The 18,220-nt window shown below is 49.6% G+C and overlaps 1 protein-coding gene across 2 annotated transcripts in view; it reads left to right on the top strand.

Moving 5' to 3' along the window:
* The window catches only part of KCNIP3 (potassium voltage-gated channel interacting protein 3), an 82,326-nt gene that overhangs the window by 51,718 nt on the left and 12,388 nt on the right, over window positions 1–18,220 (top strand). Inside the window, exon 1 of one of the 2 annotated variants that reach the window (XM_025994325.2) lies at window positions 4,708–4,893. The exons of the other annotated variant lie outside the window; for it this stretch is intronic. Within the exon in view, the coding sequence (XP_025850110.1) occupies window positions 4,791–4,893 (103 nt within the window). The 5' untranslated portion in view covers window positions 4,708–4,790. Of the gene's footprint in view, window positions 1–4,707; window positions 4,894–18,220 lie in introns of those variants that run through there. 2 annotated transcript variants of the gene reach the window in all.

Consider the following 18,220-nt stretch of genomic DNA (forward strand, 5'->3'; position numbering starts at 1 on the left):
GGACAAGTAGGCACTAATTAGCTGGGTGAAAAGGAAGAGGAGGAAGAGGAAGTAGAGCCTGCAGATCTCAGGGAAGAGCATGTGCAGAGATCTGGAGCCTTGGGCCTATTCAGGTAGCTGCAGGTGTGGCTGGGGTCATGTGAACAAGGGAAAGGAGGACCACACTGGTGTAGAGGGGCAAGGCAGGATTGAATTAAAATCGCAGGCTATGGAGCTAGAATATTTGAGTTCAAATCCTGATACTGTGTAGTATAAGCTGTGTGCCCTTAAGCAAAGAATTAGCCACTCTGTGCTTCAATTTCTTCTTCTTGTCAAGTCCCTGCCTTACTGGGAGCTGCGAGAAATGAAGATAAATGGTATTGTACTGCCTGGTACATAGTGAATTCTTAGTAAATGTCAGCTGCTCTTATAGGTCATATTAAGGATTTGGTCTTTGTTCTATGAGTAATGGGGGTTGCATCAATCAAGACCCTTTGGTTGCAAGGAACAGCAGCCCACCTCACATTGGGGTAAGCAACAATAGGGAGACTTACTGGCTCATGTAACTGAAAGATATATAGGTTTAGGTGTGCCATTAGGCACAGCCGGGTCAAGGCATATAACATTGTCAACTGGGCTGAGGCCATTCATATTTTGTTCTGCTTTCTCAAGAAATAACTTCATTCTCCAGCCTGCTGGCCCCACATGGTGCCAGGGTGGCCATTCAGCTGCCACAGTGAAAAAGAGCATCTCTCTCCTGCTTTCCCAGGGCCAGTCATAGAGGTATCTCATTGTCCTGGCTCCTAGCTGGTGAGCTATGGCAGCTGCAGCTACCTGGTGACAGTGGAGCCGAGAGGAATGAGCAAGAGGCACAGTGCCAGGGTTTGTTGGTAGACTGGGCAGGAGTGGGCCAGGAAGATTCCAGGCTAACCCAGGGTTTGGGCCTGAGCAGCTAAGACAAGGAGTGTGAAGGAGGGGCAGGTTTAGGGAAGGTTGATAGTTTAGCTTCGAATGCATTGCATTTGAGGGGCCTTGGGACATCCATGGGGAAGAGTCCTAGAGGCATTTCTTTGGGATGAGGAACTCTACTCATGGACATTCTTGTCTGGTTCCTATGAATATGAGAAGGAGAGATAAATTGAATAATGACTATTCTGTCGACTAGAATGCTCTAGAACCAAGGGTGGCTTGTTCTCTGCAGGAGTTGAGAACTTGCTGAGCTGTTTGCTGGGCATGGGTCCCTCAAACAGTATGTGTGGCCCAGTCTCTCCTTTAAAAGTCAAAAGATCTTTTGACATCCTTGGGCAGCTGGATGGTTAGTAGGCTGGGGCACCCAACTAATGTTGGTCAATCTGACATGGTGCCACCCCACAGAAGCTGACAGTGCAGTGTGGTAAGAGATGAGAAGCACGAGATGACATGGAAGATGTCTGGGCAGACAGCCAAAACACAATGGCAGAATGGCATGGCCCAGGCAGCGGAGGCCATGGCGGTTCTGAGGAGAAGGGGGTTGATGCAGGGCTGGCATAAGCTGGGGAGGCTTCCTGGAGGTGGAACTGGAGTGGTATCAATATTCTAGGCATAGGAAGACCATGACCTCAGGTGTGGGGTGCAAGGCTAGGTTTGGGGTGTGCCCCAGCCTTCCCCAAACAGCTGGAGGTCTAAAAACTTTCTAAACTGGGCCAGGACACCAGAGCTCCCAGAGCCTCCCAGACATCCTGAGGTCTTCAAGTGAGAGCTCAGGACTCTCCAGCCTTCTACTATCACCTGGGGTGGAGCGAGTGGCTCTCTCCACATCGCCCCTCATCTTTGCCCACTCCTAAGGCAGTCCTCAGCACCCCGCGCTGTGGAGATTTCTCTGGATGTGCCCCTCCCCTAAGGCAGGGAGCTGGCGGGGAGCCCTGTCAACACCCAGAATGCCCCCTGCCACAGGAGGCACTTGGGGGATATTAGGGAGGGGGCAGGTGGGAAAGGCCTGGCCTGGCACTTCATCGGTGTGGGGAGGATGTATGGGGTCTAGGGGCTTGTCTGCCAGCTTCTCTGCCCAGGTCCTGTGGAAGTGGAGAGTGTGATGGGGCCATCAGCCCAGCCTCAGTGGACCTGGCTGGCCCTAGAACTGGCATGCACCAAGCTAGTGAGTGAGCGGGGGAGTCAGCTTCCCATCCATTAGGCCCATGGCCCAGGCTGCTAATGCCGAGCGGACATTCTGCTCTCATCCCTGGTATCCACTTAGGCATCGTTAATATTTTACACCGCATAGCCAGGGGATCAATGTCTCATTTATAGCTCAGTGTTTATGAGCAGTCATTGAAGCTTTCCCAGGGAAGATGCTCAGGAGCACCAGGGGAAACTGAGGCAGGGAAGGAGGGGTGGACCAGCCTCAGGAAGACCCTTCATATGGCTTCCTTTGCTTGCCCACTTCTCTATCCCCCTATCTATCTCACATCTGGTACCCTGTACATACCCCGCTCCAAGAACACATCTTAAGGAGCCATCAGAGCCTGTGACACAGGCCAGCCCTTGTCTCACTTGATCCTTTACAAGCCCCTCCCTGGAGAGGCTGGCTTGTCATCCCCATTTTAGGCAACAGGCTTAGAGAGGTTAATGTACTTTTAACCAGACCATTGATTGAGGATTAGTGGCAACTAGCTGGGACCTACAGGCTAGACTTCACTCAGCTCGTAAAGTGTGTAAATTAGAGTACAGGAGGGGTTTGAGCCTTTCTAGACTTAATACACTTTAGCAACTCATGTGCTGCCACAGAGCCATGCTCTCTGGCGATCATTGGCGTCTCTGCTTAGAACTCTTGCTTTGGTCAGTGGAGGCTCACCACATGCCCACTTAAATGCAATTGAAAGCTGTGCATTTACAGTTCTTTAAAAATATCTCCAATAACTCAGACTTTTAACCAGGTGTGTTAAATACTGAGGTGGAACCACACAGGCCAGAAGAAACCCAGCAGCCTCTCTCCCCTCCTCTTCCACTGGAAACCGTGCGGTATGCTGGGCCACGACTGCTCTGGAACCCAGGAGACCTGGGCTGCACCTGCGCCCCTTCCCTAGTCCACCCTCTAGGTCTTGGTTTCCTTAACTGGAAAGTGGGCAAGAGAAAGCCCACCGCGGCGGCCCTTAAGGATTACAAGTAAACATAAAGGCTTGGTTCCTGTATGCCAGCTCCAGAGGGACCCTTGGCCGTGCACACTCCGGCTCTCCCGTCCCCCTCCCCCCCCCCCCCCCCCCGGCCACCCGGGCACCAAGGGGGCACAGAACACATTCAGCATTTGTTGAACGAATGACCGAGTGGGTAGCAGAGGCTCACGATGGAAGCTACTAGTGCTCGGGCCCTAGGTCCAAGCAGGCGTGGAGCGGGGCTGGATTTCCCCTCCCCTAAGGCAGCGGGAGCGGGAGAACTGGAGAACTTGGCGTGCGAAGCAGCCCCTGCTTCCCGCCCTCTAAGGCCCGGGCGCGGGCGAGGACGCCTGCTGAGAGCCGTGCCCGCCGGAGGGCAGCAGAGAGCCGCGGCTCCTGCCTGGGGTCCGCGAGTTCGCGGACTTGGGAGGGTTCCCGGGCTCCGCCCTGCCACGCCCACTCCTCTCGCTTGGCTTTCTCCTTCCTCTCGGACCCAGCGCCCCCGGGCTGGAGGGAGCGGTCCACAAACGAGCTGGCGCTCCTGGGCACTGCCCGCGCGTTGCACCTGGCATCCCTTTAGCTCTTTCCTACAGCCGGAAAGGCAGGCATGCACCAGCCCCTCCGTGTGGAGGAGGAGTCTGCAAGTCCGTGACTCGACCAAGGTCATGCTGCAGAATCAGGGGTGGAACTCGGTTCCGTAGTCTCTAATGCCAAAACCCACACTTCTCCAAAAGCCTGGCGCGCACGTGCGTTTCCGGAACTGGGTAACTTTGGATACCAACTTTTTGCATTTGCATCGGGGGCCAGACCAGGGCCAAGTTCAGTCTCGAGCGGAGAGCTGACGGTGCGGGAAACAGCCCGGGGCGAGAGGGTTTCCCGACCCCCGAAGGCCGGCTCCGCTGGCGGGCGGGGCGGGGCGCGGTGGGGGCGGGCTCCGCACCCCTCAGCCCGGAGTCTGGAGCCCCGACTCCTCGCGGCTGAGCGGTGCTGCGGCTCCCTTCCTCTCTGGCCCGCGGCGCCCCCCGCGCCCTCCCCAGCCACTCCGCCCCGCACCGGTAGGTGGAGGTACCCGCCGGCCGCGCGGCCTCCCGGGGGCGGGCTGGGCGGCGGTGGCGGAGCGCCAGGCGCGGTCGGGGGGCTGGGCCGCGCGGGGCGGGGCCACCTCCCTCCGCCCCTTCCCGGGCTGGCGCGGGGGGGCCGCGGGGACGCCTCCTCGGGTGGTCGCCGCGCCTAGGCCAATGAGCGCGCGGGGAGCCGCGATGGAGGCTGGGGCGGCCGGGAGCGCCCGGGACCCCCGCCGCCGCCGCGCCCCCGCGCCCCCGCGCCCGCGGGGCTGGAGAGGGGGCGAAGGAGGCGCGGCGCCTCGCCGGCCATGGAGGCGTCTCTGGCCCGCGTCGGCCGCCCGAGCTGCGCTCCGCGCCGCCGCCGCCGCGCCTCGAAGTTTGCCGGCTGACTCGGAAAGTTGCGCTCGGGCTCCGCCGCCGCGCCGCGTCCACCTCCGGGCCTGCCCAGTCCGCCGCCGCCCTCCGCGGGGCCGCGGCCCCGTCCACACCCGCAGCCCCGCCTGCCGGGGGATGTGAGCCGCGGCCTCCCCCAGAGGCCGCGCGGGCTGCACCGGCCCCGGCGCCTCCCGAGGCTCGCGCGGGCGAGGGGCACGGCCCGGCCCCAGGAGCTCGGGTCGCCATGGGCATCCAGGGCATGGAGCTGTGCGCCATGGCCGTGGTGGTGCTGCTGTTCATCGCCGTCCTCAAGCAGTTCGGCATCCTGGAGCCCATGTCCATGGAAGGTAACGCGTGGCCCCGCGCGCTCCGCCGGGCCCCGGTGCGCAGGGAGGGAGCCGCAGTCGCGCTCCGGGGCACGGGTCCGCGGGTCTGGCCCGGGCGGCCCTGCCCCCGCCGCCTTGGCCGCCGTCCCCTCGGACTCCCGAGGGCTGGTCCAGGACTAAGCGGACGGAGGCCAGGGGCTCCGAGGGGCTCCAGAGGGGCCGGAGCTGCGGCGCTTGGGGTGGGCGTGAGCTAGATGCCTGGTGACACCCTGAGCCACCCTAGGCCTGCGGGTCCTGGCCGCCCCGGGTGAGCATAGCCAGCCTGGGCCTCCCGTTGGCGGGAGGTGGCTCAGGGTGAGGATGACTGGAAGGATCTTCATCCCAGGGTGAAGATGGTGGCAAGTGATAAGAGACCTCAGCCACATCATGGGACTGCCCCTTTCGCTTCCACCCGCATCCCTAGGCAAGGCTCAGGCCCACGGGATCAGTAACCAAATCCTCAGGCGCCACATTTCTGTCCCAATAAAATATTAACTGAGGAGACAGACCTGCTCTTAAGTCAGACAGTGGACAGCCTCCCTGGGACCCCTGAGAGGCACCCTGGGAGCTGCTTCCCAACCTTGGATACCTCCCTAAGACTTCTGAGCAGGTTAGGAGGAGGAGCCCCTCTAGGGCACACCCATTCTGAAGGGGACCTTGACCCACTGGGATGTAACTCCCCCTCTACCCAGTTCCCCGGAGGCAGTTGCAGCCCCTACCTCTGTACTGTGCAGACGGGCTGGCCTGTCCTGTGCCTGTTACCTATGCTCCCTTGCTGTCCTCTCAGGGGAGGATGGGCTTCCTGCCTGCCTCAGCACTCTGCTGACCTTGCCAGGCTCCTGCTCCCGGGACTGAAACCCAGAGGTCTAGGCAGGAGAGGAGGGAAGAACGTGTCCTTGCCTCTGAACTGCCTGGCAGCTCCTCCAGCCTGAGGATGTGCCCCAAACCCCCGCCAAGGGCTACCAAGGACGGGAAGGGGCACAGGGCCTGGAAGCAAGGCCCTTCCTCCATTTTGCCTTTGGAACCTAAAGCAGACTCTTTACCTGACATCCATGACTGTGTGCCCCTAAGAAGCCATCAGGCTCCATCACACCTCTTCTGGATGAGTTCTCCTGCCCAGAGAGAAGAGACATATTCAAGGTGGTTCTGAGAGGTGCCACTGTAAGCTTTAAATTTTACTTGGAGAGGAAAATTGCCCAAGCGAGGCCTGTGCTTGTCTGGATGCTGACCCTGACTGGGGAATCCAGTACAGGGGATTTGGTGGGAAACGGATTTGCTCTGGATGAGGTAGAGGGATAAGCATCCTGCACTACTGTGCCCCTGAGGACCTATGCCTCCCATAGGGCACTAGTCTGTCCTGTAACCCCTCTCCTTTGCCCATGTGAAGTCTGTGATGGGTGTGAGGAGTGGTTGGTACTCAGGGAAGCCATGGCCCCTAATGGATCTTCCCCATTTCCTGGCCCCTCTCAGGTCACCAAGGGGCTGAGAGCACTCATGGCCTCATTCTACTTGGTACTGCAAAACCTTCCTGAGTGAGCCAGTTCCCTCACAGGGCTGGGCCTATGAAATGTGCTGTTGTGATTTCTAAGGAAAGGGGATTTCTTTACAAAGAAAGAAAATACTTGGCTGGTATGCACAAGACTACAGATGCTGGATTCAACCTGCTAAAAAACCCACTTGGGGCTCTACTGAGTTTCTCTTTGCTGGTGCAGTTGCCCACTTGGGCCCCCTTGGAGTTCTGATGTCTCGATGTAGTGAGAGGAGTGTAGAGCCTCAGTGTCAGCCAGGTCTTAGCTGGGATCCTGTCACTCACACATGCTGGCTAGATAAGCTCCCTTCACCTTTCTGAACCTCAATTTTATTACCTGTAAAGTGGGCTGTGTGGCAGACTTATAGCACCATTCTTGGCGTATAAGAGCACAAACTTTGTGAACCATTGACATCATGAGTGATTAGCAATGGAGTGATTACTCGTAGTGACAGGACTGATTCATGGTCAAAAAGATTCTCTCACTCAAATGGGCCTCCTCTCCTGCATCAGAGGGAGGGAGTTATAAGTTCCAGTGTTCCATGTTGATGGGAAGTGGTGTCCTTTAAGTAAGTGCCTGGCAGGCCCATTGGCCAGGCAGCGTCTGAGGGTCAGTGTCTGAGGGAGCCCAGGCCTTGTGGCCCCAGCCTGGTTGGGAGCTGGTACTGAGGGAAGAGAGCTGGTGCCCAGCTCCCCGCAGGCATGCGTGGATTCAGTCGTGTGTCTCCTGTCCTCCCGGAGCCTCCGTAGTTCCCATCTGTGAGCCGCCAGGGTTATGATGCCCCTGGGATTGTTAGGAACTAATGGATCTGGGTTCTAGGCATGCAGCCTTCTAGAAGTACATGCAGAGGCTGAAAGGCCCTCTGTCTGCTTCTGGGTGACTCCGTGGGGCAGTTCCAGCCTGGTTTGGCCACTAGCTTACCAAGTGACTTTGGTGCATTAAATATTCTTAAGCCTTAATTTCCTTATCTGTAGAATGAGGACAAAAGAATATGTTCCGCTATCTGCTTCACAGGGGTGTAGTGAACTAAAGCACTGCACAACTTAAAAGCTGAACTCAAGTCTAAGGGACTCACAGGGTGGGTGGGGCACACAGGTACAAAGTGACTCGGGGCTGGGAACACTTGGTGCTTGTCTGCAAGCCCTGACACCAGACCTTTTTGTCTACATTTGTGCCCAAGGCTTGACTTTGGTCACTGCCTCTTATCTCAGTTCACATATCCTAAGTTCTAGACGAGTAGCTCTCAACTGAGGGCAATTTTGCTCTCCAGTGGAAATTTGGTAATGTCTGAAGACATTTTTGATCATCACAATTGGGGAGAGGGTACTATGGGCATCTAGCAGGTAGAGGCCAGCAATGCTGCTAAACATCCCACAATGAACAGGATGGCCCCCACAAGAAAAAACGATTAGGCCCCAGTGTCAGTAGGGAGGTTGAGAAACCTTGTTCTGGAAGGAGCACTGGGAGCTAGGTGGCCAGGAGCTAGGACAGCTGCTTCTCAGCCTTGACTTACTCACTGACATGCTGTCATTAACTTGGACAAGTCACTTTTCTTACCTGAGCTCTGTTTGCTCATCTGTAATGGGGTGTTTGTTGGAGGGGAGGTACCATCTCGCCTGGGAACAATCCCTGACCCTCCTGGCTCCCTGCCCCTGTGGCTTGTGTTAGGTGATGCTCTTCTGAGATTTTCTGTGTCCACATCCTCACCCCACCTGGGCTTTCTGAGGGGGTCAGTGACTTGTGTATATACACTTGTGACCCTAGAGTGTGCCTATCACTCCCTGGTAAACAGCGGGTATTGAGTAAGTGTAAATTATATGCCATCACCAGCATACATTCTCTGGGCACCCTTTGTGTGCCAGGCTGTATGAGACCCCACCAGGAGCACAGGTAACGCAGAGTCTTGGCCCTCCCCTTAGGATACCCCTGGGCAGATGCCCTCTGAGGGGAGGACCCTCTGGCTGGGGGTGGGGACAGGGAGGCGGAATTGTTACAGGGGGTGTGTAGGTGGGTGAAGAGACAGAGGCGTGAAGAGGAGAATGGGGGGCGCCCAGGTGGAGGTATGCATGGCCAGCCCGACTCACCAGCCCTCTGCAGTGGCCCTCTGTGCACAGCTGCCTGCAGAGCCCTGGCAGGCACAGGTGGCCTGGGAACCTGCACGGTCCGCAGCTGACTCCGGGCTCCAAGCAAGGCCCAAGGGAGTGGCAGTTACTCCTGCTCTTTCTCTTGCTCATCTTCTCCATCCAGCACCCTCTTCTGCCTTTGCTGAGGCCTGCGGTTACTACATATCCTGGCTGCCCTTTCTCTTGGCAGGGTCTCCCATGCTCTATAACCTGCAAGTCCCTTGGCCTAGGTGGCCTCTAGGCAGTTTCCAGATCTGATGCTGATAGTAGTGGCAGCAGCCCACATCTAGTGAGTTCTCTCCTGGGGTGTATTGTAATCTTGTCCTCAACAGCAGGCCCATTCTAGAGATGAGGAAGCTGAGGCTCGGGGAGGCTAAGTCACTAAACTGAGGTTACCCAGCCAGGGAGTGGCAGAGCCAGGACTTTTACAAACTCCGGCACACCCGTCCTGGATGCCTCTCTAACTCCACACCACCGAGGAGCCATAGACACGTCCCAGCCTCTTACAGCACGTGTCAGCAACCCAGAGCGGAGACAGCTGCCTGGGTACAAATCCAAAGTGTCCCTTGTTGAGCCTAAGTGTGTGGCTGTGTGCAAACTCGTAAAGCAATGCCCAGCACAGAGTAAGCACTTTATAAGTATTACCTCTTGTTACTTCTTGCCAAAAATGCCCTGGCTCCAGTTCCCCCCAGTGTCATACATCACTACCGTGTACTAGAAGTTAGTGGGAGAGGCGGATGCACTTGACAGGTCCTTCGTCGTGATAGGCGGACTTCCTTATGTGCTCTGTGAGGTCCACCCAACTGGATGGCCGGAGACTCCCGGGCTGGGCCCTGGGAAAGGGAAGGGGAGAGGTGGGCTCCAGGTGGGTGGCTTCTGTGGGGCAGGGAGGTGGTCTGGAGCTGAGCCTGAGCCTGATGCTGCTGTAGGATGGGGGATTTGAACAAAGCCCCTTCCCTGCCCCCCTGAGTGCCTCAGTTGTGGTGTATCTAGTGGTTTCATAGCCCCTTAGCCATGGAATCTCGGACAGAGTCTTAAATAGAAGCCCAGTACCACTGACAGAAAAGGTACTGCTAGCATTGGAAGGGGAATCTTGCCCTGCAGTGGTCTCTGGGGCTCCTCGGGGGGACCTCCAGGTCTAGGGGTCACCTGACCAGCAGGGGCTATCAGGGCTGACATCTGCCAGCCAGGTAGGAGGGATTGGAGCCAGCCAGTGTGGACAGCACTGTGAAAGAGTTTTGCTGCAATGGGGAACTGGGATGGGTGCTGGCTGGCAAGCAAGAAGGTGCAAGAGAAGGTCTTATAGCCGCTTCCAGGGGAGCCTGGCAAAGGTGAAGGCAGCCCAGGGGGCTTCACCAGGCTCATGCACTCAGGAGGCAAAAAAAATGCCTCTCACCCAGGACCTGGTGCATCTTTGATTTGGAACCACCTTTTCCAAGTCCCTACAGGTGCATCCTGCCCAGAAGGGGCCATGTGGCATGGGGTCAGGATCAAGGACTGGAACTTCAGCTCCCTGGGAGGAGAGCCCAGTTTGTGATTTGTCAGGTTGTTGTATAACTTGGAGACATTTTGCTTTAGAACGCCAACAATAACAACAACAATTTTTTAAGAACAAATTTTTAAAAGCCTCATGCTTTCACTCCTTTAACAAAATATTTGTTTGATGGAGAGGTTATCATGATGGGGGGTAAATAGTGTCCAGGACAAGCCTCTGGAAGGGCGAGAGGAAGGCTGAGCCCAGGGAGAGGTGAAAGGGAGACAGGAGAAACAGGCCAACTTCCCAATCTGGCCAAGTACAGCTCCTCAGGGGTTTGTAGGAAAACTGTAGAAAATGCTTGTTTAGATCCATTAATCACCAGACCCCCCTGTAATTGCAGAGGGTGATGTGACACCCCTGGCAGGTCCTAAGAGGTCTGGCTGCATCTCTGCTGAAACAAAGCAGGGGGATAAGCCTGGGATTTCTCTTGTGGATGAGCCAGGAGAGGTCTCCAGTGTCCCCTGAGAGCACATGGGGTGCCTGGCATTGGGCCAGATGCTGTGGGAGTCAAGATGAAGAAGCCAGGTCCCCTGTACCTAAGACAGTTCCAGACAGTTCCAGTTCCTTGGTACATATGTGTGTAGAGGGGGTGAAAAGAAAGGGGGAGTTGGGATGGGGGTAAGGGGGTGAGATCTCCCTTCTTCTTCTTGTAAGACCACCAATCCTATTGGATGAGTGCCGCCCCCTAGGACTTCATCTTACCATAATTACCTCCCAAGCTGTATCTCCAAATATAGTCACATTGGCTTAAGGCTTCAACATACGAATTTTGGGGAGATACAACTCAGTCCATAGCACCCGTAAACATAGAAGTATGCATCTGGCGGGGAATCATAGCCAAATGAAGAAAAGTAGAACAGAGATGAGAGAAAGATAGGCATGGTGGGGGGTGGCACCTCAGAGGAGGTAACATTTGAACAGATGAAGGAGGTGTGGGTTCTGAGGGAAAAGCAGTTGAGTGAGAGAGGATAGCAACTGGGGGCCCTGCAGAGGGAATGTGGTGGGCTGGAGGGGTGCAAGGGGCCAGAATGGCTGGAGCAGAGGGAGCACAGGCAGAGACATGAAAGATGAGGTCAGAGCTGGGCCGGGGAAGGGGCCTGGGGGTAGCGTGCATTTATTGGCTATTTACTGTTGGGTTTTTTTTTTTTAAGATTTTATTTATTTATTCATGAGAGACCCAGAAAGAGGCAGAGACATAGGCAGAAGGAGAAGCAGGCTCCCTGCGGGGAGCCCGATGCAGGACTGGATCCCGGGACCCCAGGATCACGACCTGAGCCGAAGGCAGGTGCTTAACCACTGAGCCACCCAGGTTATTGGTTATTTTTATATTCAGAGCTTGGGGGAGGCTGTTGAACAGAGGAATGCACAGGGCATGTTTTCAGCAGCTTCCTTCAGCACTATTTGCAAACTAGACCTAGGGGACCCAGGGCAGAAGCAGGGCAACACACCAGAAGAGGTGATGGAGCCTTGGACCAGCGTGGGGCCAGTGGAAGTAGCAGAAGGTCTAGAGGTGAGGTGCATATTGAGAGTTAGAGCTGGCTGGCCACACGTGTGGGTTGAGCGCTGGGAGGAAGGTCTGCGCCCAGAGTTTTGGCCTAAGCTCCCAACAGGATGAAGTTGCCGTCCCCTGAGCTGGGGAAGGCTGTGGGTGGAACAGGTTCTGGGAGGAAGATCAGGAGCTCAGTTTGGAAATGCTCCATTTGAGAACCACCTAGACATCCAAGTGCAGATGGCAAGCAGGCGAGTGAGTCTGGAGCTGCGGGCAAAGTTAGCCCACATTCCCCAAAGGAGACTTGACTTTTAAAGAAGCTTTCAGATTTTGCAGATTTAATAAATGTTACCTTTTTTTCCTTGTTGTTCTCAGATGTGTTTTTCATGCTAATTATTTTGAACACCTCTTTGTGTACCTATCACCTTTTTCAGTTTGCTCATCTCTAACTTGCCCATGTATATCCTTCAGCCATTTCTTTTGGGATTGCTGTCTTTTTCTTATCTTCCAAATGTCCTATTTTGTCCAGACCACAGGTATATTCTCTCTCTCTCGTTTTCTCTTGCTCTGGGTACTTAAAAAAATTTATTATTATTTTTTAATTTTTATTTATTTATTAGAGAGAGAATGAGCTCAAGTGAGGGAGGAGCGCAGAGGGAGAGGACCTCAAGCATACTCCATTCTGAGTGCAGTGCCCCACACGGGGCTTGATCTCACAATCCTGAGGTCACCACCTGAGCCTAAATCAAGAGCCTGACACTCAACTGACTGAGCCACTCAGGCGCCCCTCTAATTACTTTTAAACATTTTAGTTAACCTCTAACAAATTCAAATATACATTTGATACATATATTAAAAAGAATAATAAACACTAATGAGCTACCTTCCCCACCCCCAGAACTAGGACCCCACCAGCCTGCCTCTCTCTGAGTTTCTCCCCTCCCACCCCACAGAGATTACCACTAGCCAGATTTGCACCTGTGGTTACTGGATTTTTGTTCTTATATATAATTTTATTTCTTACTATCCCTCCCTACAAATTATTTGGTTATTCTTGGATTTGAATTTTGCAACAAACGGAATCACACTGGTCTCCTAGGACTGGTTTTTCATCCAATAATCCGTTTCTAGGACGCATCCATATTGCTGTGTGTTATGGTTCACTCACTGCTATAGGACATTTCATCCAGTGGATGGCCCACAGTCTATGTATCTGCTTTATTAACAGCGAGCAAGTTGATTCAAGCTACTGTTATTGTAGAGTGTTGGGGTGGTGGCTCTTCTGCAAGTCTCCTGGGCATTGTTTCTCTAGCACTCTGTCTAGGGGAGGGTTACCTCACCGTAGGGTATGCAGATGTGTGCAGCATTAGAATGAAAATGCAAATACTTCCCCACTGTGCCTGCTTGTACCAGTTATGCATGCGCCCTAGCATGCTGAAAAGTTACCGTTGTACCTGGGTGGCTCAGTCAGTTAGGCATCTGCCTTCGGCTCAGGTCATGGTCCTGGGGTCCTGGGATGGAGCCCCATGTGCTCAGCAGGAAGTCTGCTTTTCCCTCTCTCTCTTCTCCTTACCCCCTGAAAGTACTCTCGCTTGCCCTGTCTCTCTCTCTCAAATGAATAAATTTAAAAATCTTAAAAAAAAAAATTACCATTGACTTCCTTCCTCTCCCCAGCCAGCACTTAGCATTGGTCAGCCTTCTAATTTCATTTTATTATTTCCTGCCAATCTGGCTGTTGCATTTTCAATGTAATTTGCATTTTCCTTTTTATTAATGAGGTTGAGCCATCTTTCATACATTTATTCATCTTTCCCAGTTTCCTTTTTTGATGATTACTCTAGATAGTCTTCTTTTGACTATTTTAAACACTGTACACTGTCTTCTCCCATTCTGCTGAGTGTCTAGAACTGTTCATGCTGCCCTTTTTTGAATAGAAATCTTTAATTGTGATGTAATCAAATTCATCAATTTTTTTCCTTGATGGTTTGAACATTTGGAGCTTGAAGAAATCTTTCCCCATCCTTAGGTAAGCAAGAGATTCTTTTACATTTTAACTCTATAACTTACCTTTCACATTTGGGTCTCTAGTTTATCTAGAGCCCACTTTTGCATGTGGCGTAAGAAAGGGATCCAGGGGGTATCTGGGTGACTCAGTGGTTGAGCATTTGCCTTTGGCTCAGGTCATGAACCCCAGGTCCTGGGATCAAGTCTGCATCGGGCTCCCTGCATGGAGTCTACTGTTCCCCTCTGCCTATGCCTCTGCCTCTCTCTCGTTGTCTCTTATGAATAAATAAATAAAATCTTTTAAAAAGGGAGGGTATCCAGTTTTCTATGCTGAGCCAGTTTTCCTAAAACCACCTACTAGACAATTTGAGACTTCCACAAATCTTCTGTGATGTTCCTGCTATACCTCAGTCTCTTTGAGCTCTCTGGTCTGTTTTTTGGTGTGTTTGTCTGTTCTTATACCAGCCACACAACTTTTTATTATAGTGACTATGTGTATGTATTAGCATTTCATAGGGGAAAAATCCTTCTTTTCCTTTCTAGATTTTTATGGATTTTTGTTCCTCCATATACATTTCAGAGTAATTTTATCAAGGTCCTCAAAAAGCCCAACTGGATTTTTAATTGAGATTGTGTGGAATTTACAGATTCCTGTGGGGGAGAAGTGGCATCTTTATATTATGTGGTCCTATCTAAGATGGAATGTCTCATTTATTCAGATTACCTTTCTATATAGAAACCCTTTGAGTTTTGGTTAATACTTAGATAGTTTTGAGTTTTTATTGCTATCATGAATTGGTATATTTTTAATTATATTTTATAGGTGGTTATTACTAGAGTAGAAAATTGCTATTGATTTTTGTAAATTAATCTTATGTCTGGCAACCTTACTAACTCTCATGTATATTAATTCTTTTGGTCCCTGTAGGGACCAAACATCTACAAGTAATGTTAGTTTTATCCTTTACTTCCCAATTATTATATTATTTCTTTCTTTCTTTCTTGAAATTTCCTTAGAGCATTGGCAGGATATCAATTAGTGGTGATTGTAGCCAACCTTGGCCAGTCCCAAATCTTAAAGGGAATGTGTCTAAGCCTCTGACATTCAATCTAATATTTTCTGTAAATAAATATGTAACTTGCAAATATAAGCTACATCAAGTTAAGAAAGTTCCCTTTAATCCTAGTTTGCTTAAAGTTTTTGTTTGTTTAATTACAAAGAGATGTGAATGTTTATCAAATACCTTTTCTGTATTAAGGTTTTCTTTTTTTTTTTTTAATTTTTATTTATTTATGATAGTCACACAGAGAGAGAGAGAGAGAGAGAGGCAGAGACACAGGCAGAGGGAGAAGCAGGCTCCATGCACCGGGAGCCTGACGTGGGATTCGATCCCGGGTCTCCAGGATCGTGCCCTGGGCCAAACGCAGGCGCCAAACCGCTGCGCCACCCAGGGATCCCTGTATTAAGGTTTTCATGTGATTTTTCCCTCCACAGAAAACCTTGATCATGGTGTACTGGTTTTTAGTACAATTGGATTCAATTAGCTAATATTTTGTTTGAGGTTATATCAAAAGTGAAATGGGCATGTAATTTTCTCTGTTTGCTATTCCAGCTTTATTGAGATATAATTGACATTTAACATTGTATAGGGGCACCTGGCTCCATTTGTTGAGCATCCAAATCTTGATTTCAACTCAGGTCATGATCTCAGGTTGTGGGATCAATCCCCAAGTGGGGCTCTGCATTCAGATGCAATTTGCTTGGGATTCTCTTCCTTTGCCCCCCCCCCCAATAAATAAATAAATAAATAAATAAATAAATAAATAAATAAATAAATAAATAACAAAAATTATATAAATTTATGAAATTGTTACTATAATAAGGTTAATTAATGCATCCATAATCTCACATAATTACCCTTTTGTGTGCAGGGGGGTAGTGAGAACATTTAAGATCTATTATTTTAGCAACTTTTAAGTACACAACACAGTATTATTAACTATAGTCAACATGCTTTACATAGACCCCCATAACTTACTCATTTGGTAACTGCAAGTTTGTGCCCTGTGACCAATACCTCCTCGTTTCCCCCATCCCTCTGCCCTGGCAAACACCAATCTACTCTCTGTGTCTATAAATTTGGTTTTTTTTTTAGATTCCACATGTACATGAGATCATATAGTATTTGTCTTTCTATGCCCTGACTTACTTCACTTAGCATTATGCCCTCAAGGTCCATCCAGTGTCACTGTAATTTTCATTCTTATATGGCCTTTCTATGATTTAGGAGTCAGGACTAGTATATTGATCACTGGCCTAGCAATATGGGGATCACTGGTGATTCTTTAAAAAGCATTTTGTGTGGACTGGTGGGGTCAGTGCCCCATAGGACTAAGTTCAAGGGAGAATAAGAGATGAAGTAGAGACAGTGAGTTAAAGAAGAGAAGAAAGAAATAGCTGGAAGGGACAGTAGGGTCAAGGAAGAAATAGAAGCAAATTTGGGAATTTTTGTTTTATTTTTTGACCCTTAGGGATAGAGGATTAAGTTATTTCATATTCTTTAGTTCGTGGGACATTATCAGTTTTGACTCATTTAAAACACCTTTCTTATTTTATTTTTTCCCTTTATCCCCCCATTTCCTTCTACTTATTTTAGTTTCTATTTCATTTGTTTCTAATCTACATACAGTAGAGTTCCCCTTTTTTGGTGTCCAGTTCTATGAATTTTGACAAATGCATAGTAATGTAACCACTGCTACAGTCAAGGTATAGAACAATTCCATCACACAAAAGAATCTCTCCTGCTGCCTTTTTTGTCATCTACATGTCCCTTGTGCCACAGCCCCTGCACCCACTGATAGATTGTCTTTCCCTATGATTTCCATGATTTTATCTTTTCCAGAATGTCACTTAAGTGGAGTCATACATTGCATGGTCTGGATTTGTTCACTTAGCTAGTGCGTTTGAGGTCCATCCATGTTGCTGAACCAATAAAGGTATTCTAATGTATGAATGCCAACACACTGTTTATCCATTCACTGGTTGAAGGCCATTCCGGTTATTTCCAGCTTTGGGTGATTGCAAATGAAGTTGCTCTACATATTTGCATAAATAGTATTGTGTAACTATAATAGGTTTCGTTTCATTTCGGTACCCAGGAGTAGGAATTCTGGGTTGCATGGCCAAGTGTATGTTTCTAAGAAACTGCCAAACAATGATTTCTAGACAGGCAGTACCATTTTCATTCCCACCAGCAAAGTGTAATGGTTTCAGTTACTCCACATCCTTACCAGCCCTTGGTATTGTCAATATTTGTCAGTTAAGTGATTCTAAGAGGTATGTAGTAGTATTTCCTTGCGGTTTTAATTTGTATTTCCACAATTGCAGGTGGTGTTAAGCACCTTTTTATATGCTTGTTTGCCACCTGTAAGTCCTGTAGGTCAAGTGTCTGGATAAAGTTCTTCATATAATCTGGATATATGATTTGCAAATATTTTCTCCTAGTCTGTAGTTTACCTTTTTATCTCTTTTATTTCTTGAAGAGTGAAAGTTTTGTTATTAAAAAGTACGGTTTATCACAAAATAAAACCAAATCAAAAGTGCAACTTATCAGTTTTTCTTTTGTGGATCATGCTATTGGTATTGTGTCTAAGAACTCTTTTCTTAAACCTAGGCCATAAAGATTTCCTCCTATTTTTTTCCTGAAAGTTTTATAGTTTTATGTCTTATGTTTAAATCAAATCTGTGCTCTGTTTTGAGTTAATTTTTGTATGAGACGTACGGCCCATGTACCATGGATATATATATACCATACATGGGGTCCTGGCCTATGGCTTGCTTATTGGGTTTCTTAATAACTTTATTGGTTTTTCCTCTATGTTTGTCTGTTTCTTTTTCACTGATTTTCACTCCTATTTTTATTATCTCCTTTTTTCTAATAACTTTGAGCTTAATTTGCTCCTTTCCTGGATTCTGAAAAGTGTAGATCTAGAAATTTATATCATTGACTTTATATCTTTTTCCATGGTAATGAAGTAATTTAAAGCTCTGAATTTCCCTCTGAAGGCCAGTTTACCTGAATCCAGAAAATTTTGGTATGTTGAATTTATATGATCATTCAGTGCAAAATATTTCAAGACTCTCCTTGTGATTTTCCTTCTCCGACTTATGGGCATATTAGAAGTGTGTTAATTTCCAAGAATTTGGGATTTTTTACCTATCTCGTTTTTTTGGGTTTTTTTGGACTTTGATTTAATACCATTGTGGTCAGAGTTTTGCTTTATATTCCAGCATCTGATATATGTGGGAAGCACAGGATGTGCTCCTGAGAAGAATGTGTATCCTAGTTGTTAGGCATAGGGTACTATAAATATTAATTTGATCAAATTCGTTGATAGTGTTTTTCAAATCTTGTGTATCTTTACTTGTACCATTTACTGGAAAAAGGTGTTAAGATCTTCAACCTTAACTGTGGTTTATCTGTTTCTCCTTTTAGTTTTGAATTTTTTTGCTTCACATATTTTAAAGTTATTGGATATATGTATATATTTCATATTGCTCTGTCTTCTTGATGAATTAATCCTTGTATCATTATAAAATGTTGCTCTTTGTCTTTAGTAGTACCCT

The sequence above is a fragment of the Vulpes vulpes genome, chromosome 8 (genome assembly GCF_048418805.1).
Source record: "Vulpes vulpes isolate BD-2025 chromosome 8, VulVul3, whole genome shotgun sequence".
In the NCBI taxonomy this organism is placed as follows: Eukaryota; Metazoa; Chordata; class Mammalia; order Carnivora; family Canidae; genus Vulpes; species Vulpes vulpes.